This window comes from Sporobolomyces koalae, assembly GCF_050403365.1.
Source record: "Sporobolomyces koalae JCM15063 DNA, S_koalae_JCM15063T_v1_ctg2, whole genome shotgun sequence".
In the NCBI taxonomy this organism is placed as follows: domain Eukaryota; kingdom Fungi; phylum Basidiomycota; class Microbotryomycetes; order Sporidiobolales; family Sporidiobolaceae; genus Sporobolomyces; species Sporobolomyces koalae.
The window spans coordinates 426,639-453,794 of NW_027481769.1; the positions used below are offsets into that span (position 1 = coordinate 426,639).

At 54.9% G+C, this 27,156-nt stretch overlaps 9 protein-coding genes across 9 annotated transcripts; 4 read left to right on the forward strand and 5 right to left on the reverse strand.

Moving 5' to 3' along the window:
* Positions 1-178: 178 nt before the first annotated feature.
* JCM15063_005638 (HAD family hydrolase) lies at positions 179-1,641 on the forward strand (the record flags this gene model as incomplete). Its single annotated transcript, XM_076675859.1, has 9 exons — positions 179-207; positions 305-398; positions 471-615; positions 686-729; positions 802-874; positions 946-1,168; positions 1,249-1,335; positions 1,419-1,459; positions 1,553-1,641. The coding sequence occupies 9 exons, from the start codon at positions 179-181 to the stop codon at positions 1,639-1,641; spliced, it is 825 nt and encodes a 274-aa protein (XP_076536998.1).
* A 1,314-nt stretch (positions 1,642-2,955) lies between these two features.
* Positions 2,956-3,412, forward strand: JCM15063_005639 (uncharacterized protein; the record flags this gene model as incomplete). The annotated part of the gene is made up of 2 exons (XM_076675860.1): positions 2,956-3,181; positions 3,255-3,412. The coding sequence occupies 2 exons, from the start codon at positions 2,956-2,958 to the stop codon at positions 3,410-3,412; spliced, it is 384 nt and encodes a 127-aa protein (XP_076536999.1).
* Positions 3,413-4,766: 1,354 nt separating this feature from the next.
* On the reverse strand, positions 4,767-8,868 carry ACH1 (acetyl-CoA hydrolase; the record flags this gene model as incomplete). Its single annotated transcript, XM_076675861.1, has 14 exons — positions 4,767-4,779; positions 4,845-4,961; positions 5,027-5,072; positions 5,141-5,229; positions 5,296-5,497; positions 5,560-5,696; positions 5,761-6,246; positions 6,341-6,487; positions 6,564-6,791; positions 6,890-7,093; positions 7,519-8,089; positions 8,162-8,563; positions 8,623-8,688; positions 8,751-8,868. The coding sequence occupies 14 exons, from the start codon at positions 8,866-8,868 to the stop codon at positions 4,767-4,769; spliced, it is 2,826 nt and encodes a 941-aa protein (XP_076537000.1).
* A 90-nt stretch (positions 8,869-8,958) lies between these two features.
* JCM15063_005641 (uncharacterized protein) lies at positions 8,959-9,767 on the forward strand (the record flags this gene model as incomplete). Its single annotated transcript, XM_076675862.1, has 5 exons — positions 8,959-8,964; positions 9,035-9,080; positions 9,185-9,361; positions 9,433-9,653; positions 9,714-9,767. 5 exons carry the CDS (start codon positions 8,959-8,961, stop codon positions 9,765-9,767), a joined length of 504 nt encoding a protein of 167 aa, XP_076537001.1.
* A 180-nt stretch (positions 9,768-9,947) lies between these two features.
* On the reverse strand, positions 9,948-13,506 carry JCM15063_005642 (uncharacterized protein; the record flags this gene model as incomplete). The annotated part of the gene is made up of 6 exons (XM_076675863.1): positions 9,948-10,535; positions 10,598-11,146; positions 11,204-11,815; positions 11,879-12,627; positions 12,698-13,134; positions 13,232-13,506. The coding sequence occupies 6 exons, from the start codon at positions 13,504-13,506 to the stop codon at positions 9,948-9,950; spliced, it is 3,210 nt and encodes a 1,069-aa protein (XP_076537002.1).
* Positions 13,507-15,953: 2,447 nt separating this feature from the next.
* JCM15063_005643 (uncharacterized protein) lies at positions 15,954-17,984 on the reverse strand (the record flags this gene model as incomplete). The annotated part of the gene is made up of 10 exons (XM_076675864.1): positions 15,954-16,100; positions 16,171-16,317; positions 16,382-16,559; positions 16,626-16,645; positions 16,712-16,764; positions 16,833-16,978; positions 17,044-17,161; positions 17,240-17,545; positions 17,626-17,737; positions 17,811-17,984. 10 exons carry the CDS (start codon positions 17,982-17,984, stop codon positions 15,954-15,956), a joined length of 1,401 nt encoding a protein of 466 aa, XP_076537003.1.
* Positions 17,985-18,386: 402 nt separating this feature from the next.
* JCM15063_005644 (NAD(P)/FAD-dependent oxidoreductase) lies at positions 18,387-19,929 on the forward strand (the record flags this gene model as incomplete). The annotated part of the gene is made up of 4 exons (XM_076675865.1): positions 18,387-18,841; positions 18,912-19,587; positions 19,661-19,750; positions 19,816-19,929. 4 exons carry the CDS (start codon positions 18,387-18,389, stop codon positions 19,927-19,929), a joined length of 1,335 nt encoding a protein of 444 aa, XP_076537004.1.
* Positions 19,930-20,031: 102 nt separating this feature from the next.
* Positions 20,032-21,559, reverse strand: JCM15063_005645 (acetate uptake transporter family protein; the record flags this gene model as incomplete). Its single annotated transcript, XM_076675866.1, has 12 exons — positions 20,032-20,114; positions 20,178-20,282; positions 20,356-20,434; positions 20,492-20,585; positions 20,653-20,683; positions 20,766-20,791; positions 20,854-20,899; positions 20,959-21,015; positions 21,116-21,129; positions 21,199-21,223; positions 21,288-21,351; positions 21,416-21,559. The coding sequence occupies 12 exons, from the start codon at positions 21,557-21,559 to the stop codon at positions 20,032-20,034; spliced, it is 768 nt and encodes a 255-aa protein (XP_076537005.1).
* A 619-nt stretch (positions 21,560-22,178) lies between these two features.
* JCM15063_005646 (RIC1 family protein) lies at positions 22,179-26,931 on the reverse strand (the record flags this gene model as incomplete). Its single annotated transcript, XM_076675867.1, has 15 exons — positions 22,179-22,405; positions 22,473-22,548; positions 22,616-22,750; positions 22,814-23,182; positions 23,243-23,337; positions 23,400-23,723; positions 23,809-24,076; positions 24,143-24,376; positions 24,442-24,558; positions 24,616-24,680; positions 24,750-24,816; positions 24,894-25,239; positions 25,314-25,857; positions 25,927-26,557; positions 26,623-26,931. The coding sequence occupies 15 exons, from the start codon at positions 26,929-26,931 to the stop codon at positions 22,179-22,181; spliced, it is 3,807 nt and encodes a 1,268-aa protein (XP_076537006.1).
* Between the last annotated feature and the right edge of the window lie 225 nt (positions 26,932-27,156).

A 27,156-nucleotide genomic window follows, 5' to 3' on the forward strand; every position in this document is an offset into this window, starting at 1 on the left:
ATTGGTCTGCCTTTGCAATTGACACTGGTTAGACCTTGGAGTATCATTTCATGCAGCTGCTTATTAGCCGCGAAAGAACGAAGTTGAGCGCCGCATGCGCTGTCCTTACTCTTCTTCTGCTCGCCTCCCGACCTGCTTCTCTCTCTGCTCAATCTCGAGTGTTGAACCCGCTTGCAGCATGGTCATCAAAGCCGTCATCTTTGACATGTGAGTTCGTCCTGGACAACTTGAAAGAAAGTTGTGCTTTTCTCCACTTTCGGCTTCTTCTCGGCTCAATTGACCCGAACCTACTCGTGTCCTACAGCGGAGGAGTCGTCGTAGGCTCTCCAGTCGCCGCAATCACACGAGCCGAACACGCGTGGAAGCTTCCACCTCACTACCTCAATGCGCTCATCACGGTTCGTAACTCGTTCCTGCGGACCGGTCTCTTCCTCGTGCAACTGACACCCTCTCCCGCTCTCTTTTTCCAGGCATATGGAGATCAAGGCGCGTTCCAACGACTCGAGCGTGGAGAACTCGCGATCGAAGCGTTCTATCGGGAGTTTGGCGAACAATTGTCGAATGTTGAGCGAGGGAATCAAGCCTACCGACAGTATTGCAAGCGCGTAGGAAAAGGTGGAACCACTTCGGCTTTTGCGAGCCGTGAGGTGACATTACTGAACACGCGCTTTGGGCTTTGGAACAGAGTGTCCGCAATTACCGCAACAGCTTAAAGTTGACGGCAAACAGGTACATGCCGAATTCGAGCCTGGATCCCATCGAGAGGGCACGACTGACTGATTGATCCCTTCTGTGGAATAGCTGTGGTCTTTGATGATGGATCCCGCCACGGAGCCAGATCCTCTGCTCGTTACGACGATCAATCGACTTCGAGGTGAACCGAGCTTCTTTCTGTCCGATGTAGTGTTCGAGTCGGGCAGGGTCTCATAACTTTCGATTGATCAGCTTCCGGTCGCTTCAAAATTGCCGCGCTCACAAACAACTTTGCGCCTTCTTCCGGAGTACCCGAGCGGTATCGCTCCAATGGAAAATATCGTTCAGTCTCGACGGAAGAGTTGCGCGCTTCTCTCCGAGCTGCAGCGAAAGATTCCGATGCCAAGGGTGCAGGTGACAATCTCTTGAAGAGCTTGTTTGATGAATACATCGAGAGTTGCGTCGAGGGTTTGCGGCAAGTCGAAGCCAATCTCCCGAGCCCCTCATGAATTGTTACTGCGTGAATCCTGACTTTCCCAACTATCGAGCCTTCAGGAAACCTGATCCACGGTTCTTTCAGCTCGCACTCGACAAATTAGGCATCAAGGGCGAAGAGGCAGTCTTCCTCGACGATATTGGCCAGTTGCGTCCCTCTTCCGCTCAAGATCCTCCTCCTCGAGTTGCCGTGTTGCTCGAGTACTCACGTGAGGTAATCTGGAATATAGCAACTTGGATGCCGCTCGAAAGCTGGGCATCAGAACCATTCGTGAGTCTTTTTTGGTTTCCAGCTTGTCCGAGACTGCAAATTAGAGAACCGCGGAGCAGCTGACATTGAATCTCCTACGGAATGGATCCTTAGGTTGCGTACATGGTCGATCGCAAGAGGCAATCAAGGAACTTGAAGGTGTCGTGGGCATGTCTTTGCTAGAAAATCAGTCAAAGCTGTAGATTACCATGATTCTAGAGAAGGCGCACGTCTGACGAGTTGTGCCTTGACGAGCACGGCATGTAGTCTGAACAGTACGAGCGTTTCCGCACCTGAGTCCTTAACGACCTTGGACGAGATCTGCTGCAGGTCTGAAAAAGTGCGCGGCTTAGAACGCACGTGCCTGGTCTGCTAGATCCCGCTTAACCCTCTCCGCCTTTCTCCTCTGCATTCCTGCGTTCGCGCGCGATCCAAAGCCACTACGGAAGATGCCGGTTCCAATTTGCAACAAACGAGTGTCCGCGGCGGTCCTCCCAGAATGTCAAATTTCCCGGATCGCGCGAGGCGCATCGGCTCGTCAGTGACGCTCGACGGCAAGTGTCAAGACGACTCGGTGGCCACAAGTACTGCAGCGATGGGTGCTGTTCGGGGTCGGCTGAGATCAAGAGACCGATCTCACAAACAATGGCGGTCGAGGTACGAGAGAAGGAAGCCAACGGTGGTTTTCACAGGGCTCTGGCGGCTGGACTCGGTTCGGGACTTCGCGACGCGAGGACACATGGCGGCCTCGATCATCTAGAGAGTCCTGGTGTGCTCCGATAAGGGTTCGATCAACGTCCCCCCTGCGACGCCGTGGCCGAAAGGGCAGAAGAATAGGCTCGAAGGGTAGCGCAAGGCTCGAGCGGACTCGGTACTTTGACTGTAAATCTCTTCATGCCCGGATGCGGCGGGAGAAGTGATAGTCTCTGAACGGCACAGTTGGCAGTCGAGACAGATGGACGGCTGCGCAATCCGGTACGTGAACAAGCACTTTGTCGTCCAAGATTATCGCAGAAGCGGCAATGCTTGGGCCGTAGCCATGGAGACTTATCGATGTCGTACCGGACAAGCTGGATCATCTCGCTCATCAGCGTACGGAACTGGATTGACCTGAGCGGCGGATTGACCCTGATGCGCGAAGCGTCATAGCGGAAGTGCAGCTGCAACACCGAAGCCAGACGAGCCGAGATGCTGGGCCGAGGAAGATATTTCGCAGCCCGGATCATCGCCTAGGTGAAGCAGATCCGGCACGAGCTAGGAGGGTTGAGCTGGACGAGCGGCTGTTCGGCTGGTGCGGCGGAGCAATCCGAAACGCGTGGTCTACGGTGAGCATGCGAACCGGTAGATCGAAGACTTCATTGAAGAAGGTTTGCGAGGAGGAGGACAAGCGGGAGATGCCGACGAGATCCTGATAATCGCTGATTTGCCAACTCGTTCTCCCCCATCTGATCAGCCGCGGACAACACGGCTTCTTTCGACTCCTCCCAGTCCCTGCACGCAGCGAATATCGTTCGGCAATGGTGCAAAACCAGAACGACTCGATATCCCGACCCACGCCTCCGCACACTCCCGGACAATCTGGAGATTTGGATGCCAGCGAGTCGACCTCTAGCAGCCCTAACCCCGCTCATACACACCCAATCACCGATCTTCCTGCTCAAGCACCCTGGAAGATCTTCAGAGCCGATACGTCGTGTCACTCGCCCCAACAGTCGCCCGAAAGGACCGAAACTGTATCCCTTTGTGAGCTGGCTGAGCCTCGTGTCGAGACGTAGCGATTGTTGAGATACAAATTGCTAATGCGATGGCGATGCAGCCGAGGAGATTGCGGCGAAATGGGTCGAAGAGCAGGATCAGGCGTGCCAGGCAAAGCGAGATGGTCCGACCGTTCTCAAGGATGGCGTCAGGATGGCGTCGAGCACGGTTGAGCAGGAGGATCAACATCGTCCGGATGACAGTCGCTCAGGAGGTTGAACCCTTTCGGACAGCAGGAGATCTGAGCACCGGCAACACCAGAAGCCAGCCAAGTCGAGGCGGACTAGCTCAGCTCAGCTCAATCTGAACCTGAACCATATACAGCAGCTGGCTCCGACCATTTCCGACTAGCAGCCTCTCCCTCACCGTCAACCGATCCTTCCTCGCCAAGGCGTCAATGGCTGGACCAGCTCTGCGTCGAGTCCTCATTTCCGACAATCTCGATCGATATACGAGTGGGTACGCGCGTTAACCAAGTAGTTGTCGGCCGCAGCGGTGGCAGGTGAGGTGTATTGCGCAGGTTGTTCAGAACGGGTGAAAGGAGATCAAGGATCTGGATTCGACTGTCGTCCTCGAGGCGGTCAAGTCAATATCGCTCTGACACCCTGACCGAGTTAGGATAGTCGACAGAGCGCAGGAGGTGTGGGAGTTGGGAGGGTCGTGAAAGCGAGTGGGAGCGAAGAGGGGCGATCATGTAGGAACGATTCTCCGCGTATCTGCCGATCGAGCATGACATGCGTACTCTGTTTGAACCTGTTTCCGATGTGCTTGTGGTGGTGCGAATAGCGTCGCTTTGGGCGTAAGCGAGTGCGAGAGTGAACGAGGCGAACCGGCTCAACCGTTATATGGACGTGCGCGCGCATGTCATTCAACATGAGTCTGCTCGCTCATCTTCGCTACGCTCGCTCAATGGAACCCGACCAGCCAGTAGTAGCTCAAAGCTCCTAGTCAGACTGTTGCGCTTGATTGAGGCTCGCTTGAACTGCAAGCTGAAGTAGGCGTCGGTAAAAGGTGATGGCCACCTGCCAGAGACAATGCAATCGTCTGACGGGCAATTTCCTCATGAGACCGACCGAGCGAATTGTGCCGAGCGAGACAAGATGGGGATCCCATCGACATCAGCAGAGATATTGAAGCGGTCCGCGACGTCGACCGGTCTCGCGTTCGCCTCTTAGCCTATTCCCTTCTGCCGCACGCAACCTTGCAACACGTCGAGGCTATTCGAGTATGCTATTTCTTACGGACGCTAGCTCGACGAACACAGCATCAATAGCGCGTTGCGAAAGTCAGGTTGCGAGATGCGCTAGGACAGGTCTAAGAAGCCGCTCGGATCTCATTCTAGACGACTTCGCAGGGCAAGCAAACGCATCCTTTCTATTACCCTACGAGAATCTATTGCACGATGAACACCCAAAAAACGACTTGAACTGGACGACGAAAAGAAAAAGAGTAAGCAAGGGAAAAATACAGGGGGGGACAACGAAATCTATATGCGAGAGTGTGTTGAGAATCCAGGGTTAAACGTATGGTTGATCTATGACTTCTAAGGGTTGCGAGAGGGGTCTATGGTATCTTAATCCCAATTTCTGCAGAAGATACAGATCAGTTAGGGCATCGCGAGCGAGAAGATATAACAAGTATCCAGGCTTACTGTACTTTCATGTGGCCCTTTTCCTGGAAGGTGGTGTGCATCTTGAACGCCGACTTGAGGATGTGCGGTTGGTGAGCAGTTCCCTTTTGCAGGCACTCGAACAACGCTCGCTCGTAGCTAAGCGGGCAAAACTTGCATCAGCTAAGTCACTTTGAAAGAAGCTCATGCGGCGAAATGCGTACTAGTCCATCAGCTGGTCGCGGAAGTCAGGGTGCGAGCACTTGTTGACTGCGGGGGCAGGAAAGGTATCAATCAGTCTTTGCGCGGCAATCGGCTGCCGCGAATATTCGACCTACTGATGACCTTTGCGCGTTCCCGAGGACTGAGACCACGGACATCGGCGAGACCTTGCTCGGTCACGATGATGTCGATATCGTGCTCGGTGCTGGCGAGGGGAACAGCGTCAACCAACTTGCCCTTGGCGGGAAAGATCAGAGTCGCGCGAACGTACTGGTCAATGTGACTGGCAAAGGGAACGATCGAACTGATACCGGTCGGGTCGTTCTTGGAAGGTCGAGACGAGGGAGCGTGCACGATCGACAGTTTGGCGTTGCGGAGGAAATCTCCGGAACCACCGAGACCGTTGAGCATCTTCGAGCCAAGCGTCAAAGTCGAGTTGACGTGAGCGTAGATGTCGAGCTCGACGGGAGTGTCTACACGACGCGAAGGGATGTTAGCGTGACCGACGAGCGGAAGAGCGACGATATGAGCGCACTCATAGCGATGACACCAAGACGACGGATAATCTCGGGCGAGTTGGCAACCTGCTGCGAACGAAGAGCGAGCTTTTTGGCGTAGTTCTCGTAGTTTGCATAAAACTTCTTGAAGACGCCGGGGGAGAAGCGGATCGAGCTGAAAATGCGCAAATTCTGCTCAGCACAACCTGTTATGAGACAGGAGATTCGCGGAGACTTACGTGGCGGTTGCAAAATCAAGCGAGCCAGAGTCGATGAGGGGAAGGAACGAATCTTGGAGAACCTCGGTCCAGACTTGGAGGTTCTTGAACTTCGAATCGGCGAGTCCGGCAACGACAGCGTTGGCAATGTTTCCGATACCGGATTGCAGAGGCAAGAGCGAAGGCGGGAGTCGGTTGGCGGCAACTTCGTCCTCGAAGAATTGAATCAAGTTCTGGGCGATTCTTCGGGAGTCCTCGTTTGCGCCAGCGTTCTCTCCGGTGTTGTCAGGGCGGTTCGATTCGACAATGGCGACGACACGTGCCGGGTCCACCGGGATCGACGTGGTGCCGATGCGGTCAGAGGGCTTCGTGATGAGGTACGGTTGGCGATGAGGGGGGAGGAAAGACTGGTTGATGTCGTGGAGTCCCTTCATACTCGGCAGGGCAGTGTTGACTTCGATAATGATGCGCTCAGCCGATTGCAAGATCTCAGGGGTCGCTCCGACGCTGCAAAAGGGGCAACCGATTGAATTAGCATGTGCCGAATCGAAAGTGGATGATGGTAGTTGCTGAATCTGAGGTATATCAACGATAAACTCACGAAGCACCGGGCACGATCGAGCCATCCTCCAAGATCTCGGTCGCTTCAACGATAGCCCAGTCGAGGGGTTTTGTCCGGTCTCCGTGCGTCTTGTTGCGCGAGTAGAAGCCGTAGGTCAAGTTTTGAGGGAACATGGACAAGTGTTGACTGTAGAAGAAGCGGTTCCACGGCATGGTCAGCGTTCGACATGCGTGCGGACGGACCCTGTCAGTTCTCGACTTACTCGGCAAACTCGATTTGACCGTTGTTGATGCCCTTAGCGATCTCCTTGCCGACTTGATGAGGGTACCTCCTCGCGATCATGTTGTTGCGTGCCCATCGCTCCTCGACTTCGGGTCCGGTTGAAGCGCCGCAGAAGAGACCGAATCGCATCTTGCCCTGCAGTTGGTTCTGTTCGACATGCTCGGCCAAAGCTGCGGGTACCATCTTGGGATATCCTACACCGGTGAATCTGGTCGCAGAATAACAAACGAAGCATGAGGTCAGCGATGTCGGTCAGAGTTGAGCGAAAGGGCAGCACGCGACGGCGGCATTGAAAGTAGGATTTACCCTGACCAGCCAAGGAAGTCACCATCTTTGAATGATTCGACAAGCTCTTCAGGCGCTCTCAGCTTGCTGAGGTAGGTTGGCCTGGCAACTCGAGACTTGAGAAGTGCCGATGGTTGAGCCGACGATTTGCTGCTCAAGGCGCGGCGAGTGATTCGTGTAGGCAGCATGGAATCCGAGATGAGCGGTGGTGGGAACCGACGAGCGCTGTGAGGTCGTGAGATCAATCGAGATTGAATGTTGGGGGAACTCGCGCTGGAATTCTCAACTTTCTGAAAATTGTCGATCGCTCAATTGCGACGCGTTTAGACTTTGTCGTTAGCGCAGGCTGCCGCTTACAGTCTGCGGAGGAGTCATGAAGTTGACCGACAGCGCAATGGCGCGTCTACAAATTTCCCGAGGGAAATTGACACATCATTCTCTTTTTTTCAGCGAGAGAGATCCCGCTTAAACCTTACTGCACTAACTCCCCCTCGAAACTCCAAACCGATACTTCACTCCATTCCCATATCTTGCGCACTTGCAGCCCCTCGTTGCGTGACAGATCAAAAAATCGATCGTCTCCGTCTGTCCGGCGTTTGTACGCGATGAGAGCTCGCGCCGATGCGATATGCTTTCGCACAGACGCTGACGGTCGAAGGAAAGTCAAGAGCGTCTCGAGCAAGAGGCTGTGTGATTCAGGGTTGTAGAGGACGTCCGTCGCGATCAGAGTCACGTGTGCGCTCGATCCCGGTCCGACGATTTCTTGCACACGTTCGTCGGATAGGTTGCCCCAGTCGAGAATTGCCTTGTCGACCACACTCTGATTGTACTCAAGGTTTTCTCGAAGGGTTGTTTCGACTGTCGCGTCGATATCCGTTGCGATGACTCTCCGAGGTGGTCCAAGGTCAAGTGTTGCTGCAGCCATAGATGCGAGTGCACACCCAGACCCGAGCTCGATCACCAGGTTCGATTCAGTTCCCTTCGAAGACAATTTGCGCCGCTTGGATCTGTGAGGTTCATCGCTGCAACCCGGTGATAACAGTGGTTCGCGGGAGTCGAGAGAGTGGGAATGAAGCGAGATGAAGGCGGAGAGACCAATGGCACAATCCCATAATCGTTGTCCCGTCGAATTGTTGAGACCCGGCCGCTCGACAATGGTGATTGCGGTTGAAGAAGTTTCCGACGGCGTAGCGATTCGAATCTTTCGCAATGTCGTTTGCACTGATACAAGACAAGCATCGTATAATGAGCTTCAGTGGTCGGCACAGTCGACCTCGCTTGGGACTGCCGCACCTTTGCTGGCAGAATGGCCAGGCGTTGGACGCCGCGTCAAGCCCACGCTGCCACTCTCGACGCTGAGAAACAGATACCGCTGCTCGTCCCAAGTTTCGAGTACATCTTGAGCTGATTCATTGATGATCGTTCGTATCCGCCTGGAAGCTTCGTCTTCTAGGGATGCTGATGGGGCACTCTCGGCTGAGGGAACGACCGAGAGGCGAAAGTGCACGGAGCTTGGCAGCTGGTCTCTCGCAGACGAGATGCAGAGCTTGAGAGATAGGCCGTGGAACGGCCCTCGAGCCGGCGTGAATGCAAAGTCGAGCGAGTTCGCAACTGAGCCCGACTTTGAGCGGTCGTCCGAAGCGAGGAGTAAGCCGATCGACGATTTCGGCGTTTCGTCTACAACTTCGAGCCTGACTGAGGATCTTGCGTTGTCAGTCGAGCCGGAACTGAGGGATTACCCGAGGCAGACGCACGGTCGAGGCTCTCGAACATGTCGATGTCGGTACCGTAATCATCGGTCACTCCGACTCCGATATCGACTGAGTACGAGAACTAACGTCAGTCACAACGTTACAGTCAAAAGCTCGAAGGAAAGGCTCACATGGAAGCGACTCGAGTTTGGATCTTTCGGAAGGGAACGAGACTGAGATTGGCGGGAGCCGAATGAATCGGAGTCTACCTAGCCGGAAGCCGTTCGTACTACTTCGAGAATCCTCCATGAGAATTATACAGACAGTAGAGATACGATCGTTCGGGTGTAGAGTGATTGGAAGAGATCATTGATGCTTCTTGATCTCTAACAGTCAAACATGGTCGTACGTCCTCTTGCTTTGGAGAATCGTATGCATTTACTCATGACCGTGTATCGTGCGTATCTATCTACAGAAGCTCAAGGTCTCGATCAAGGCGACGCTCGAGGGCTTGACCGATCGTAAGTCGAACACCGCCTCGTTGGCCCTTCTAGCGGGACTCTTCCAGACGCAACCCTTCCTGCACGCCCGAACTAGAGTCATCGCCTGACGCTCTTGTTGACAGTCCAACCTCTGGGAGAGGATTTCAACTGGTTGTTCAAGGTCAAGTGCACGAGCTGTCGCGAGGAACACCCGAACTGGATGGGGATCGATGCCACCGAGCAACATGAGATCAGCGGCTCGCGCGGAGAAGCCCATTTGGTCTGGAAGTGCAAGATGTGCGGACGGGAACATACCATTTGTCGGTTTTGATCCCTTTCCGTGTTCATGCTCTCGCTTTGCGTCCTGCTGACGATACAGCTGTCCTCACAGCGTTTGATGATTCCTTCTCGCGCTCAAAGGCTGCTTATACGCTCGAGAACTCGGAGGACCAGAAGTTTGCACCTTTGGCCGTACTCGAATGTCGAGGCTGCGAAATCACCTCATTCGATCCGAAGGGAGTTTGGACTGCTAAGGGTGCAGAGTCGAACACCAAGTTTGACGAGATCGACCTCAGCCTCGAAGAGTCGGAATGGAACGATTACGACGAGAAGGTAGATGACTGCAGTTTTGCTTCACGACACTTTTCTCTTGCTGACTCTCGATCTCAACAGGCGAGCGCACCTGTGTCCATCATGGACTTTGAGAGTAGAATCGATCGAGCGTAGACTAGCCGAAAAATGTAAAGAATATTGCGAACAAAACAACGAGCAAACACATGCACGGATTCCACACAGATTGTAAAAGTTTCGAGGGGTATGAGCTGCAGGATATACAAAAGAGACAGACCCGAAAAAAGCCCGCACAGCACACGAGACAAAAGTACTCAAAATCAACGCCAGAGATTCTCAGTGCTGGAATCCTGATCTAGGTCGAGGGGTTTCCATAGCTCCTCCCTGTTCACTCTCGAACGAGCTATCGCCTTCGCCGGCACCGACTGGTCTATAAATCACCGAACCTTCCTGATCTCCGTCGTCATCGTCTTGCAGATCGCTGCCACTCTCGCTCTCGCCCTCGCTCGACATCTGTTCCCGCCAAGTCTGCCAATCTTGAGCGTTGCCATTCATCGCTGCTGACAGCGACCCTTCCGCAGCATTCTCGTGGTACTGGAATCTGGCACCTCGAGCCTTGGCCGCGTCCCACACGGCGAAGAAATCGTCCGGCAGCAGCGGGACGAACGGCTCTTTCGGTTCGACTTCGGGCTGTTCATCAATCTTGACCGGTTCGACCGAGTTGGTCGTTTGATCTAGATCTTGCTGTATCGTCGACATGCGAGCAGACGAAGCGAACGACATGCGCGAGATGGATCGCGGAGTCGCACTGCCTTCTCGCGAAGCTGGATTGCTACGAGGTCGGGAAGGAGCGAATGGACCGAACGCCTCGGGTTCATCGAAGCTGATGAGCATATCGGCCGAGGACGGGACAGCGAAAGGAAGCTGTGCGATTCGACGATGCATAATCAGCGATGGATCAGAGAATCGGTGCAAGCGCGACTGACCATGAATCGCGAGTTGAGCAGCTCGCCCAGAGCTTCGGTCGCTTTTGGTGGCGAATACGATCCGTAATCATTTGGGTCGCTGAACACTTCGTCGATCATTCGCGATGCATCCTCCTGCAGGCTCGTCACTGACGCTGCTTCGTCCGCCGCGGCTTCTCGTTCCATCTCTTCCCTACGTCCTGGTGCTCGAGGGCTGGCAAGGCCGTCGACAGTCTTTTGCATGCGCTGACGCTCCCACTGCTTCTGAATCTGCACGAGGTATTGCGCGCAATCCTCGTCCATCTTGGTTTCGTCAACCTCGTACCGGTATTCGCGCACGGCTCGTCGCAATTGAAGCGGGTTGAGGGATCGCAGAGACTGAATCGTGCCGATCAGGCCATCGATTGACGATTCGGACGAGAGGCACTGGAGCCATTGCAGGAGATGGTTCAGGGGCGCGAAGTGCACCGAGATCATTTTGGTCGGAAGTCGATTCGCACGAGCCCAGTCTTCGAGGTTTGAGGCGTTCAATCGGATTTGCATTGCTCGCGAGCGACAGAGGTATTTGCGCTGTGGTATTTACAAGTCAGCTTGGGCACACGACTAGAAGAGGATGAGCAGACTTACATTAGATAGCAGCCGATTGAAGATCTCGCATGCTATCCAGTAGAATAGCTGGGAGAACGCTTGAACGACTATACTTGGCGGGATCTGGTACAGTTGTAGGATGAAGAGGGTGGATGAGAGTAGGGCCGTAATGCTTGCAGGAGTTGCTTCCGTCGGCGGAACGTGACTCGCAGATACGATCCTCGATCGGTTCGGTAGCGGACTGGCGTTGCAGTTCGAATCAAAGCTCGTGTCGCCTTCGTTTCCTCCATCTGCACTGCTTGCGATCGAGAACAGGCTCATCGCGCTGGTGCTTGCTCGAATGTTGCTTGTTTTTCGCCCTCGTCCCGTCAACTTCTTGACAAAGCGACTCGTGCCCCATTCACCTTCAAAAGCGACATCTTCGAAGCCAGCAAGAGGCTCATGTTCGAGCATTGAAGCTTCTAAAACCCGGTCTATCCGCCGCTCGACGTCCCGAATGACGAATACGAAAATCTCGTTGATCAAGTCGCACAGGTGAAGCTGATAGTTTTCCGTCGAGCGCGCGAGAGCCGGTTCTTTGCGAAGGTAGTAAAGAAGCAGGAGCGTATTGGAGAGCCAGAAGGCACAGTTTGTCATGTCGTCGGGCCGATTCTACTCAGAATGAGAATCGTCAGTCGCCGACTCGGATTGTCGAGACTGCCGAGAACTACATACGTGAACTGCCGCCTCTATCCGTTCCATCGCGCCTATCACGAGTTCTTCCAGCAATTCCGGAGTTCCCCAGTGATGAGCGAAACGCGCGCAGAGAAAGAGAACATTGGCCGGAATCACACGGTATTTCCGTTTGCGTGTTGGTTTGATTGTCGTGATTATGACATCAAAGAGCGTTGGCAAGTCGTCGAGGCTGAAAACGATCATCTGGTCGGGGAGACATCGTTTCCACTCGAACGGGTTCTGGATCCCTTCCGATTCATCGTCGTCGTCTTCGACCAGCGAGTTGCGAGACTGAGCGATACCAAGCGCTTCGATCTCGAGGTCGAGATTTCGCGCGCTGTCAACCGCAAGCATCATCCGGTTGCGCGAATCCTTCTCGCGTTCCTGCTCCTCGAGTTTCTCCTTCTGCTCGAGCCAGCTGGCCTCGGCGATCGAGCTAACCATGCTCATCCTCGAATCTGGCCGTGCGCCCGTTCCGTCTGAACTCCCGTCGTCCCGACCTTTCCCTTTGTCGAGCAACCCTAACCCTTCGAGCTCGCTCAGCCTCGCCCGCTCCCGTTCAAGAGCTGCTTCCCAAGCACTTTTGAGCACTTCACGCATCGCCGTTCCGTCCTTGCCCGCAGCGACGAGATCACGCGGGGTGAGTCCTTTGTGAGAGGCTATGAGGGGCGAAGCACGATGGTTCAGGAGATAAGACGCGATAGGGATGTCGTTGTTCTGTACAGCCCAGTGCAGAGGCGTCCATCCAGCTGAGAGCAACGGATCGCGTCAGTTCACGAAGATCACGGAATTAGAGAAACGAGAACGAGAAGAACTTGCCTTGATCCGGCTGTGTCACTCTTACTCCGCTCTCAACCAAAACCCGGACCGCCTCTGCATGACCGAGTGCGACACATAGAACCAACGCAGTGTTGCCTTCTTCGTCAATTGCCTCGAGATCCACCCATTTGCGCGGAGCGAGATCCGATAATTCAGTTTGCTTCGCTGCCGAGTCCGTACCGAGGGGTGGCGATGCGAACGCAGTCCCGTCTCCCGTATTGTTGAGTTGTGCTGCAGTCAGGGAGAACCGTCTCGCAACTGCAGCATTCTCCTTGCTCGACAGCTGAGGGTCCGGAGGGATCGACAGAAGCCATTCGAGAGTGTCGGAATTCCCAGATGACGCTGCTCGGAGGTAGGTCGAGGTGAAAAGTTTGCGCTTGTCGGCGGGCGAGAGCTGAGAGAGAGGATGTAAGAACGGAGCGAGGTGAACAGGGAGACTGTGCGAACCAAGTGGGGTTGCGCGAAATGTCAAAGATCATCACAAGACCGTCAGTGACCGCACATCATTCTGCTGTGATCCAATGAAGAGCTTACGGGGATAAGGGCAAGAGTGCCAGGTCGAGCTGAGCCGGAGTCGGGGTTGGAGACGATGAACCAACTATCGACTGCGGTCTGCCCACCCCCAGCGGAGGCGAGCCCAGCAAGAGAGGACTACTCCAGCCAGACTCTTGCAGTCCGGGCGAGCGGCGCGGTGAGGCTGTCGTCTGTCCTGAAGAGGGTCGGATCGTCGCGTTCCTGCTGAGCGCAGGCGGCGAGAGCGGAGGCGACGTGGGCAAAGGTGGACCAGGTGGCAGATCCAGCGGGACCATGGACACCAAAACGCTGGTTGCGGATCGACAGCGCCTCGAGATTGGTGTCCTGATCAGGCGCGCGCGTTGACTGAAGCGCCCGAAGAGTACTGCGCATACCGCGACGATTACATTGAGTAATTAACGTAAGTTTAAGTAATCCATACCAATTACAATACTGTATGTACCATCTCAACAAGAAAAGACTCGGTAATTTCTGTATGTGCGACGTGAGTATGTTCGGGTTATGAGCCATGACCGCTGAAGAAAAGGAGGCTTGACTCAACAACACGAGTTCACGTTTGCGACAGGCGGACGAACTGCGTTCGACCTTCTCAAGGCTTCGCAGGCCTCATAGCTCAAGTTCAGGCAGGGTCAGCTGGATCGTAGACTGTTATTCAAAAGGAACCTACACGAGCGAATGGTCAACTCGGGGCGAGATGAGGGGGATAAGCTGCGTGAGCGAGGAACGTCACAAAGTCGTCAACGACATTCGCACGAACCTCTCGTTCGCTCTCGTCGCTCCGTAATCTACCGCGGATCTTCTGACCGGGGGAGGGATTGAGAGTTGTGAGAGACCGTTTCTGCTCTTGCTTTCCTTCTCTTCACTCCACCTCGACCGGCCTCGTTCAATCATTCTAAGCTCAGAGGTGTCCAATCACCCTCACTCGCGAATCTTCTATCTCTGATTCCCTCTCCCTCTCTTGGCGGTCTGTCCTCTACTCCTGGCTCTCGCTCCCCGACCTCCCCTCGTCGTCGCCCCGATTCTCCTTGTCGGAACCAATCACTCACACTCTTCCCCTCTCCCACCCATATACAGACTCCACCCTATGCCCATCGTGTCCTAGATGTATCTAGTCTACTCTCAAGCCCCGACATGAGCTCGACCCCCTTGTCTCACTCACAAGGCATACGCTTACGCAGGACTAGACCACAGCTTCAAGGAGCCCGGACCCCTCTCTCCCCCTCTCCACATGGCCGATTCAGCTCGGCGCCCTCCCTTCCCTCTCTCGAAGCAGACTTGTGAGTTCTCGCTCCTGCTGTTGCTCACGAGTCCACGCACTCAACATGATCGTGTGACAGGCGCAACATCACCTGACATTGTGTTGTCGAGGTACAGATGATGCAGCTCTGGCCCCTGAGCGCACCGTCCGCCTTGGCACAAGCGTTCCCTCGGTCAAGAGTCCGATCCTTCGGCGCTTCTTACAATCAAATGGATCGCACTTGTCGACCCTGCGATCAAAGGAGACAGCCGGTCTGCTCAAGAAGAGGTCGTCAAGCCGTCGTGCCTCCGCCATTTCTTGGACTGCGCTCGGCAAGCCAGCCGGTTGGTCAATCGGGACCGAAAACACCAAAGTGCTACACATTGTACACAGCGGCCGGCTCACGGTGAACAGGGGTTTCGGGAAGATTCAAAGATCTTTCCGCACAAGCTACAAAGGCGTTCTCCGCAGAGCTTCTTCGAGGGAAGCGATCAAGAGGGGACTCTGATCCTTCCCGAAGCCCTTGTTGACCGTGAACCTACCGCTGGGTGCAATGTGCAGCCCTTTCGTGGTCTTGGTTCCGATAGACCAACCGGCTGGCTTGAGCGCAGTCCGGACGATGGCGGAGGCACGGCTTGACACCCTCTTCTTGAGCAGACCGGCTGTCTCCTCTGCTCGCAGAGTGAAGAGGTGGGTTCCCTTTGATTGCAAGACATGACGCAGGATCGGACTCTTGACAGAGAGAACGCTTGTGCCAAGGCGGACGGTGCGCTCAGGGGCCAGAGCTACATCGTCTGCACCAGCAGTTGCAGTCTGACGGCTGAACGGGGCCGGTTGTGCCCGACGGAGCAGCGAAGGTAGTGCACCCGGCCTGAGCACTAGTTCCTCACGTCCGTTGCAGGCGCAGACTCTTCTTTCTCGGTGGCTTGCTGCCGGCGAAGAGACTTTGATGGTCACTCGGAAGCCCGTGGTGAGTCTAGCTCGGGCGATCGATCGCCTTTTGCCACTTGCACTGACACCCATACACCCTAACCCACAAACAGATTCCCCTAGCTCGCGCGGTTTGACATTGGGGTCTTCCCGTTGGCTTGGTTCTTTCTGGGCATGTCTTTGGCGTTATTCTGTTCAATTTTGTCCTTCCTCGCTGCTCCAGTCTGAGGTTTGACTCTCCAACTCAGTAAAACTTAGCAAACATAAGACGGCACTATGCTCACGCTCTCGAGGTTCGTTCTCGCCTCTGCGCGAACCTGTTCCTGTCGGATCGCTGAGCTCTCGCTTGCTCGATCTGCAGCAGATTTCCGAAGAGCTCTAGAGAAGACAAGGGACAATATCGAAAACAGCCATGCAGCAGATCTAGTAAAGGTAGAGCTCGAAAATAGCCGGGACACGGACAGGGTGCACTAACGCCGGAGACACTACACGGGGTTGAAGCCGGAAACAACAGCGAATTCACAAATACAAAGCTTTCGAGAAGCCAAAGCGTGCTCAAGCCGCGGCCGCGACCACGCCGACGGGCAGATGACCGTCTCGCTGCTGGACTGTCGAGCCTTCCTCGGTCTCTGACAGACGCTCGTTCGCCTGTACAACACAATCAGTCTTCCACATGAATTCTTGCCACGACTTGTCCGACCACTGTTAGATCGGCGCATTATGTGTCAGTCCGGAAAGTCAAGCTCGAGTCACGTCGCGTACTCGTACGTACCTTGTCAGGGTTCGGACCTTGACCTTTCGACGCGAGTCGGATTTTCTCGTCTCGTTCTTGCTGCTTCTTGCCATCGGGCAGATGCAGCGAGATGCGGGTGTCGGCGGCAGACGCTTGGATCGCTTCTGCTCTCGCTTTCCGGACATCCTGCTCGAGCAAGACCTGTTAGCAGTCTGTTTATTGAGCTACTCCAAGTCGGAGCGACACGTACCTGGTACAGCAGCAATGCGTTCTTGATTTGCTGGCGGGAGTTGGACTGCACTCCGCTGAGAACGACACCGAGTACGGCACCGTCTTCGATGGCTTGCGCGGCTCCTTGCGCAACATAGGGAAGCATCGGGTGGCACGCATCGCCCATCAAGGCAGTGCATTCTTCGATCCAGGAGGGTCTGTAATTAGAGGGACCCAGTATCAGCGCTGCAAGTCCCTATCTCGAGCGAGGGCTGAATTCTTACAGCTTCGCGTGATCCATGAGCTGATATGATCTGGAGTGTGTCAGCGCCCGTGAAACCGTAGTAGAGAGACAAAGTCGAGCACCCACCTTCCATTCCATGACGGAGTCCGCATCGACAAAGTTGAGCAATTTTTGCACCACTATCAATCGCCCGACTCGGTTAGTGCGGAATATCTTGACCTGTACTGATCGATGGTATCGAACTCACTCGGGCACCACTCGCCGTAAAAGTCGAGCATTTGTTGCTTGCTGCCAGTGCTCGTCCAGCTCTCGGACGTGTTGTGAACGTCAGGATGGAGGAGGACCATGTTATACACTTGGTGGTCCTTGATGGGGTATGCCATGATGTGCCCTCTACGAGTTCTCATCGCAATATCAGCAGAGTCAACACTGGGGGACGCCGGAAAAGAAAGCCTCACCCCGGACCCATCCACCGGATTCCAGCTTTCTCTTCCACAAGTTGAAGCAGTTCAGGATCGTCTGCGAGCTTTTCGCGCGGAATCAAGATCCGGTAAGCGGCATCGCCCGTAGCTCGACCTGCTCGAAATGAAAAAGCGATATGATCAGTCCAAGCCTACCGCCAGCCTGCGAAGAAATGCGGAAGCGTATGCTCACCTTCGTCTTTGAGGCCATGAAGGGACAACATCCTCTCCCTAACAATACTCTTGATTCCATCGGCTGCGATGATGACGTCTCCCTCGATCCATTCTTCACCGGCCGAGGTCTTGACGAGCAGCCTCGAACCTTCAAAGTCAACATTGGCAACGTGATGACCGGTTCGGATCTGTACGCCTTCTCGCTCGGCTCCAACACGAAGGACTCGCTGCAGATCCGCTCGGTGCACAACCCAAATCGGCGCGCCGTAGTTCTCGGGGACAGAAGAGAGAGGTGCGGTGCCAAGGATCGAATTGTCCTTGTAGCCTGCATAGCACAACCGTGGAGCAGTGTCAGCGGGAAGAGGCAGGCGCCCGAACTGAAGATACAGCGAAGCGAGCACGCACGACGGAGCGAGATCTGGTCGAGCCTGACGGCTGAAGGCTCGAGGTCTTCCAACAAGCCTAGCCTGCGCAAGATCCTGGCCTGGTTCGGAGCCACCTGAATGCCGGCTCCAACCTTTTTATTCGCGATGGAGATGGTATCAGCCGAGGTTCTATGGCTCAGCAGGAGCACGGTCGCGTAAGCATACTTCGGCGATTTCGTTGGCGTTTTCATAGACAATCACGTCGGTGAAACCTAGGCGTGCGCAGGCGGTTGCAGCCGCAAGACCTCCGATGCCCGCTCCAACGATGCGGATTCGGAGCGAAGGGTTTGCAGCACGGTGCGTAGCCAGCGTGTCGGCAGAGAGTGAAGGTGCAACCATCGCGAATCGGGCGGGAGTTGGTGAGAGCAAATAAGCTGTGCGTAGATGTTGACGGAGATCTTTTGGCGGCGGAAGATCGGTTTCACCGCAGCGCGAGTGATTTTCGGCACGTTGATCGGCACGGGGTGCTGTGCACCAAACAATTTTACCCGAAGCCGAATCCCAACAAGTTCTCCCGTCTCGACCTGCATGCGGGCGACAGAGGTCCATGCCGACCAAATGAACCGTCCCTTAGCCTGTCTGCCGGCAGCTATACTGTCTCACGCGCGAGGCAGAGAGAAACGAATCATGCGCTCCACATCGGCTCGCCGGACCGCGCGTGCTCTTGTGTGCGGCTAAGTTCGATTGCAGCCTCATCTCGAGCACACTCAGCTGTTTCAGTCTGTCTCTGCTTCTCGATACATGGCACAGCACCAGGATATTGTTATTGTCGGCGCCGGCATCGTCGGGCTCTGTACGGCGTACTACTCGCTCGCATTATCCGACTTGACCCGGGTCACTCTCGTCGAGGCGTCGACCGAAGGATCGGTTGCAGGCGGAGCATCGTCGTATGCTGGAGGCTTCGTCGCCGGAGGATCGTCGTGGCACAATGAACCGTCTCAAGATCTCGCCCGCGCGAGCTTCAAGTGTCACGTCGAACTCGCCAAAGTTCTCGATGGCGCAAGACAGTACGGATGGAGGGAGTGCGGCGCTATCGGTTTGAGTTTGGGACATCCTGTCAACCGAAGCGCGTACCGCAGCTTGCCTGGAGGAAAGGGGAAAGAGACGCTCGAAGTCGAAAAAGGCAGGCTGCCACCGGGCGAGTGGGTTGAGGGCGAGAAGGAGGAGCTGAGCCTCGAAGGCGGAGTAGGCCAAGTGTAAGATCTCTTCTTCATCAAGCATGGCGCCAGAGCCGGACAGTCCTTGACCTGAAGGCGCGACGCGCAGTGACCCCGCCGAATTCTGTCAAACTCTCTTTACACACCTTCGCCGGACATACGGCGAACGCTTCACTTGCAAGTTTGGACAGGTGACACAGATCTCGCGTGGAACTCCAGACAAGCCAACAATAGCATTCTCGCCTCACGAAACCCAATCTCGCGAGCATCTTCCGTTCGATAAACTCGTCATCTCGGCCGGTCCTTGGTCTGCACAGGTTTGCGACCTTCTCGAGCTGCCAGCAATCCCCATCACAAACCTACCCGGACACTCGCTCCTCATTCGACCGGCCCTTGATGCCTTCCAGCCAGTTGATTCCAAGGACTCGAAGAAGGAACTCCCGTCGGGCGCAGTCTTTGCTGGCATTGACGGAGGAATCGCTGGTGTTCACGGAGAAGCGTTTGGGCTCGCTCGAGGGCTGACCGAGGAGGAAAAAGCGAGGGGTTACACTCGAGCTCCTGAATTCTTTGTCAGGAAAAACGGACTCGTGTATGTGGCTGGAGAGAACTCGATCCCGGCATCGGCGCACGAGAGCTCCGTTGGACTCCCGAACAAGCTGCCACAATATGTCAACGAAGTCAAGAATATGGTCGATGCAGATTGCGCGGGACGGCTCAAGCGTGCAGCCGGAGCGGTCAGTCCATTCCTGAAGGAGGAGAATGGCGCCGTGATAGAGCGGACTCAAGTACGGCTGCATCTTTCGTCCTGTCTCTCTTCATCCTTGGACCTTTTCCTGATTAAAGCCTGATTGACGACAGTTCTGCTATCGACCCATCTCGAGCGATCGCGAGCCCATTGTAGGTTTTCTTGAGCGCGACGTGCTGGTTGCAACAGGACACGGACCTTGGGTAAGCTCTTTTCTGCCTGGCCTCGCATCCTGTCTAGCAAACTGATGAGTCTCGCTGATGAGCAGGGCATCACTCTCGCGCCCGGAACGGGCCAAGTGATAGCGGAAATGGCGCTAGGTCTTCCGCTGAGTGCCGAAGTAAGCGGACTGAGTCCGGCAAGGTTTGGGATCAAGTTCTGATGATAGAAGTATAACACTGGCTTTGCATTTCTCTTATTGACAACGCATACGGATCTTACAAACAAAAAGATGACAATAAATAAACATAGCGCATGCATCGATTTAGTCTTTGCGTCTGGTCAAGTCTCCAACCGGGACCGAGAAGAAAGCGGTGCTCGGAGTAATCAGGTTGGCGGCAGCCACATCTGTGAGGACCCGGAACGGTGAGCTTAGGACAGTGAGCTTGAATTTCGAGCCGAACTACTTACACCATGCCAAGAAAGCCGCAACGATACCGAATCCGCCTCCTGCTTTGTGGATGATTGCGGAGTTGCCGATTCCGAGCTCGGAAATCGCGAGCAGCAAGAAAGTCACTGACCCGGTCATGGAAAGGTCAACTCTGTAGCTTGAGCCAGAGACGCGATGATCCCCGGAAATGATACTCACTGTCGACAGTGAAGAACACCATGAAGAGTGCAATGGAAGACCGGATTGAGGCAATAGTCATGATGGTCGTGAAAATGAACTAGAGGGCAGGAGGTCATTTCGCTGCTTGTCAAAAGATGGTGTTGGACGGGCTCACCCATCCAAAAAGGAAGAACGCAAGTGCGTTGCCAAACATCGCCTCATCGTTACCATACGCGGCAGCAATACTAGACCAAGGTGAGATGATGAAGCTGCACACGAAGACAGCGGATTGAATTAATGCTGGATGGTAGAAGCCAAGAAGGGAAAAGAACGCACGCGAAACTCAGCCAGAAGGCACCGTATGAAGCTGTCGAGAAGTACAACATCTGAGTGACTGCAGAGAGAGCCGAGGCATCAGGCAGCCAGGCTGTTGTTGATTTGGAACTCACTAAAGGCGGTTGCTCCGAAGGTATTGCTGCAGTCGAGACAAAGCGTCAATTTGGTTCCGTAGGGTAATTTTTCCGTCGTGCTACGTACCCAACTGCGAATTCCCACATTCCGGCGAGAAGCTGGCCAAGACCGCCTACAAAGTCAAAGTCAGCCGGCGATCAACCAGAGACCATGACCCGAGAGGTGGCTCACCGTAAAACAATGCAGGTCCAACAACGATATTGGGTACAGTAACGCCTCGAGTCGATACTGCACACGAATGCCTATGTCAGTCTCGGTGTACACAGGAGCACCATACACTGCCGACGGGAAGACAGCGGAATCAGGACGGAATGTAACAGTCACTCACGATTGATCAAGGACCTGAGAAACGTGCAATACCAGCAGCGTCAGTTGAAGGAAAGCAGCGGTCGAGTGGGGGTCAAAGCGCACAGCATAAAGGTGGTCAATCCGAAGGCTGTGAATGGCAGGTTCGGTTCAGCAGCCACAACATTTCGATGCATTCGCAGACAGGTACACACCACAAAGTCCAAGAGGGGCAGGGTTGGCGAATTTGCGATGGTAAACAGGGAAGGCGGGTTGCGACTGTTGCGCGAAGAGGGTCAGATGTGCTCGAGCTTGACTCCAATTCATCGAATGGAAGACCTACTTGATCAAGAGGGTGACCTCCTGGAGTGATGTTGCGGTTTCCAAACTGTGCACCTCCGTCATTCGGCGCGCCTGCATATTCACTGCTGCTCGAGTCGTCCCGCAGCGCGCGCTCGTTCTTTACGTGGTTCGTAGTTGTGGCCATGCTTGATCGTAGTGTGGTGAAGAAGTGAAGAAGTGAAGAAGTAAAGAGGCGGAGAGGATTGAACCGATGCTCGAGTGGGGAACAGAAGCAAGCGTTTTGGTACGCGTCCGATCGCAGCGCTATTCTCAGGTTGGCTATTTCAGAGGAGACTACATGCCTCGCAAAGAGCCACGTTGACATTGACGCCGACCCTGGCGGGCGCCAAACCAGGTCACATGTCCCCGATTCCCCACTTTGCAATTGTCGATTCCCCACTTTGTGGCCCGCGCACGATTCTAATCGCTACTCGCGACTAGTAAACAAACAAGAAGTATACATAGCGCTCCCGAAACGATCCGGAGTGAGAGCGGCCTAGACCAACCATGCAGAGCAATCCCGGAACGAGGCCTTCGATCGCGAGCAGGGACTTTGATCCTCTATTTGACCGTACTACGCTCGGTGCTGTTGCAAATGGAGACAGGGATTTGCAAAATGACACTGATAGCAGGCACATTGGCACAACCCCAAGAAGAAGCCAACGGGGCAAACGAGAGACCATCTGCAAGGCGCTGAACCTGCAGCTTAGCTGACCACCACAGCCCAGGCGGCAATTAGCGCGTATTTCTACAGACGTCTAGTACTACATCATCCTTCCCATCAGGCTGCCGAACCCAGCATCTGCACCACCTCGGTTCAAACTTTGTTGCTGTCGAGGCGGCATGGAAGGGGTTCGTGTTTGTCTTGGCTCTCGCCCATCAGACTGCGGGGGGCCGAGCGTTTGCGCGACTGATGTCGGAGCTGGAGTTGACACTACTCGCCGTGGATCGGGATTGAGCGAAGACGGGAAGATGTCTGGTAGTGCTGAACCTGTTATGTGGGGAATCTAGCGATCAGGCGCGATCCGTTACGTCCAGAAAAAAGGATTCTCGCGTACTCTCGCTCAAAGCTGCTCTGAGGATGAGACCTGTCCGGTCGAGAGAATACAAGAATCGCAAAAGTTCTCGACAGAGCTGCATGTCGTAGATGGTTTGTATCAGTTTCACGATTGGAGAGCACAAACATTGCGCACAAACTCACAGTCCAGTCGCCGGCGGCCATTGCGGTTGTCAAAAGTCGAACCGTGTCCTTGCTGCTCTGTTCGACCGGCTCGAGATTGTGCAAGACGAGCAAGTACGACGCAGCGACCTTGAGGAATCCCGCCGAAATACATTTCTGTTCGAGGTACAGTATGGAATGAGCTCTGGGTCGTTGATTAGATTAGAAGGTGGTACTGACTTCGAACAGGTCCCGAGGCTTGCCAACGACGTTGAACAAGAACTCCCATCTCGCGACTTCTGTCTTTCGAGCGCAATTGACGACCACTTGGAGGCATTCGTCAAAGTGATCGAGGAACTCGACGACCCGTGGTAGGACTGCTTCTTCCCCGCCAGTTGCGCCCGTACCGTGTCCGTTCGTGAGCGGTTTTGACGACGAATGAGCTGAAGCAGCAGCATCGGCTTCGTCTTCGAGCACCCCATGCAGTAGGATTTCAAGGGCGTGGGAGAAATAGACTAGGTGTTGGTAGTGCGACGCGAACAAGACCGCTTCCTTGCGTTGGTTCCGAGCGAGATGGAACCGTAAGATATGGTGCAAGAACAGATGAGTCTACAGAGTCTGCTCGATTAGCGTCCTCGACAATGATCTGAACTGAGAGAGACGGCTTACGGTAGTCATGATTCGGAAGATTGCGAAATCGAGAGTTCTTCGCAGATTAATCTCTTGGTCGACTCCGATCACGATACCCTTCTCCATCAGTACGGCTGCAAGAACGAGATGATCAGTTCAGAAAGCGAGACCTTAATTTGATACGAGGCAAACTCACCCAAAGGATAGAAGTCGAGATCGATTCCGACGCTTTCCTTGACCGTCTCGTACACGTCCCGCTTGCGATCGACTCTGACTTTCTCGATCGTGAGGGCATCTAACCAGATCCTGAGCTTCTTGCCATCCCAACCCCAGAGCGAGTTCTCGAGAGTTCCGATCCCACTCAAGTGAGTCCAGAAGAACTCGACCGTGGACGACAAGAGCTGCAAGTCGTACTTGACTTCTTGAGAAGCAGCTCGTCGGGGTCGCAACAGGACGAGTCGACCGGCGATCAAGAAAATGATGGTCGCGACGTTGAGGTCGTCAGCGGGATCACCGAATCCTGCAAAACCCACAGGGAGCCCACCTCGAATCAGTACGTAACGATTCGAGAGAACAAAGTACAGAAGAACCAAGTGACACCTTACGCTGTTGACTCTTCGGGACCAACCAACTCACTCCTCTCACTTTCCTGGGCTCGCCGATTACGCCTTCGAACCCGATGCTCCCGCACATGCGCAACTTGGGCGTCCCTCCTTTCAGATGCCGGATCAAGAAGTGGTAGAACGTATTGTCGGCCGTGTATACGAGGAGAGAGTTGTCAAAGATGGACAGGACGAGAGGTTCCGAGTCGAGAGGGTACGCGAACAAGGTATCGGCAAGAGTAAGCGGTTGATCCCGCGAGAACATCCGCAGCTGGATGTGACAGGATACCAATCAGTTTTTACGCTTGGAGAACAGGACCGAGCTTTGATTACTGACTTGGTACTGGCCATTCTCGACACAACCAGCGATAAGGATCGGACCCCACCAGCTCATGCCCCCGACAACTTGGAACGCGTCTTCTTCAGCTTCACGTTCAAACAGCTTCCACCTGCCGCTCAATGCGTTGTAGTGAGTCAATCCTCTGCGACCCGCAATGGCGATCAAACGCGCGTCGGAAGAGATGCAAGCGTAGCGGATCGGGTGCTGATGTGCCATATAATTTGCTGGAATCTGTCGCAACGCAAACAAGCAGAAATCAGACTCATGATCCACTGGATCGCCTGAAATGGACATACCTTGATATGTTGCCAGACGTCGGACTCGGGGTTGATGACGCTCATGTCTGGCTGATCTGCACCTCGGTAGACCAAGACACGATCATCCATCGTCAAAAAGGCGTTTTTGGTATTGTCCTGATCGAATGAAAGGTCAGACTTCTATCAGAGGTCGTGCCATGGGATGCAACATACGGGCGTATGTGCGGTGGTTACGGCGCTCTTTGCGAACGGGATCACAAAAAGTTGTTCATCGTGAGCTGCAGAACGGTTATAACGAAATCAGCATGTCCGAATGTGTGCTTCATGAAGGTCAACGCGCGACTCGCGTTTCTTTTTGGGATGCACCGGTGGAGGACACAAGACGAAGAGTTCGGAATCTCCCGGCCCCCAGAACTGCAATACATGCATTCTTGATCAGTCAACAGATTGGCTTTTCTCCGGCGGAACGGTAAAGAGAAACGAGAACTGACGAGCTCTCGAACTCCACCCAAGAAATGATCTTCGAACCCGTTCCCCTTCTCTCCTTCGACTCCATATCCGGCTCCTTCTTCCCGCATGGCCGTCTCCGTGCTCCAACTTCCGAGCCTGCCAAACACGGACCATACAGACCATCCTCGTTGCCATCCAACTGCGAGTGCGAGACCATCCGAAGTGTACGCGAGTGACGTGACTCGGGAAGGTGACAGGGAAGTGCTGGTCGTGCTGAGAGAATCCAAGAGCGAGTGCATGTGAGAATAGCGAGGGAAGAGAGATGGTTGTGCAAGGGCATAGAGACTCGATGCGGAAGAAGGTAGCGTGTAAACCGCGATCGTGCCACTACCGCACAACATTTCAAGAATCCGTCAGCTTTGTTCGCGAAAATCATTCAAGTCGAAGAGATTTGCGCTCACTCTTCGCAACCGATGGCGACGAGGTTCATTTTGGTGTTCAACGTAGCAGTACTCGCGCTCCGACCTCGATCGAGTTCAAACTCCTGCTGTGCGATCCACTCTTGACTCCCTTGCTCGCACTGCTCCGGATCGTCACCAGCAGGGTTTGGGTGGAAGCAAACCCCAGACCATTCCCACTCGACTGAGTGTGCGCGCTCATCGCCGATCCCGTTACTCCTTTCGTCAATGTCGAACAAGACTGTTGAAGAAGATTGGGAAGCTGATCTGTTGAGGTACGAGAAGGGGTGTTGCGAGTGGTGCAGGGGAGGCGAGAACGGGTTCGCTTTGACTTTGGTCGGAGACGTCGGTACAGAACCGGAAGGAGAATGCAGGTTCGAGTCAGGAGACGGACGATCGCTTGGAGCCCACGTGACGTGGTACGCTCGTCCGTCCGATGTGAGCATGATGAACTTTGTCGGGACCCTTTCGCCCGTATCTTCGTCCTCGCTCGGTTCTGACTCAGATTCAGTGTCCAAAGGGATCGCGATCATCTGCGTGATGGTCACTGTAACGCGACAGCAGGTTAGACAAGGGCTGGCATAGACGCAGCCGGAGAGAGAACGAAGATACGGACCCTCCTGACGGTCTCGACCCACCAACCAGTCCCAATCATCGAGCACGATCACGTCGCTGTCACCTCCACCTGTCGCGTTATTTGGAGAGTGGCTGGGTACGGATCCCGGAATGCCTTCCCACCCTGAGCCGCGGCGAGCGAGTGCGGGCGCTGGTAGAGGAGAAGGGAGCGAGCTGAGCGAGATGGTCGATGGGAACCTCGACAAGCGCGAAGAGGACGGCGCTGAATTCAGTTTCGCGCTCGACCGGTTCGTCGAGACTGGGAAGGGGATGATCCGCAACGAGGGAGGATCTTGTACGGCAATCAAGAGGTCCGAGCGAGTCACGCATACGCAGCCGACGCCGTCGCCGACTTGCATCGACCGTTCGCCGGCACCCTGCAAGCAGATCCCTTCGAGTTCCTGACCCTCTCCGGCGCCCTGCGGCCAAACCTCACGGACCTTGTCGCCTCCAGGAAGAACGTAGACATGGTTCTGCTTGTGAGAGACGGGGGCGATCGAGTACAGGAGGGTGTGGCCCGAGGTGGTGGTCACTACGAGCCGAGTCGACGAGTGAAAGTGCACGAGGTGGTTCGATCCGTGGGTTCTCAGCGACACGGGCGTGCGTTTCAGTTTCGCGAGCACGACTTTGGGCTGGATGGTTGGCTGGAAGGGTCAGCTCGATGGCTCAGAACGGCGGACAGATATGGGGAACGCACGCGGATGGACCACACGCTGACTTCCTCGCGGGCAAGCACGGCCCACAGGGTGCGATCGTCCTCATGATGCTGCGCGTACGAGCGAGAGCGAGGTCGAATGCGTGGACGAGGGCCTAGGACGATTTGGAGGACCTGCTCGCCTTCCTCCTCCTGCACTCCGCCGAGGAAGTCGCCTTTGAACTTGCCCTTGGGTGGGCGGCCAGGTGTACGATACGGGGTCGACGGCCTTGACGCAGCGGAGGGCCCAGTCGGGGTGAACGAGGTGGACAAGGACAATCGGGTCGTCGGAAGTGGAGAAGGGAAATACATGGTTGCCTCGACGGACCCGTGCAAGGAACGATACCCTCAGTACACCGAGATGTCAACGGCTACTTGTGGGTCACGGACGTCGAGACGAGGAGCCGAATGCGCGCGAGGTGGAGGTGTGCAACTAGAGGTGAATCACTCGACTGCGACTGCGCGCGTACACCTGGGCCGCATCGCTCGCTTGCAGTTCTTCTGTACTCTCCCGAGTATCTATTACTGCAGAGCAGA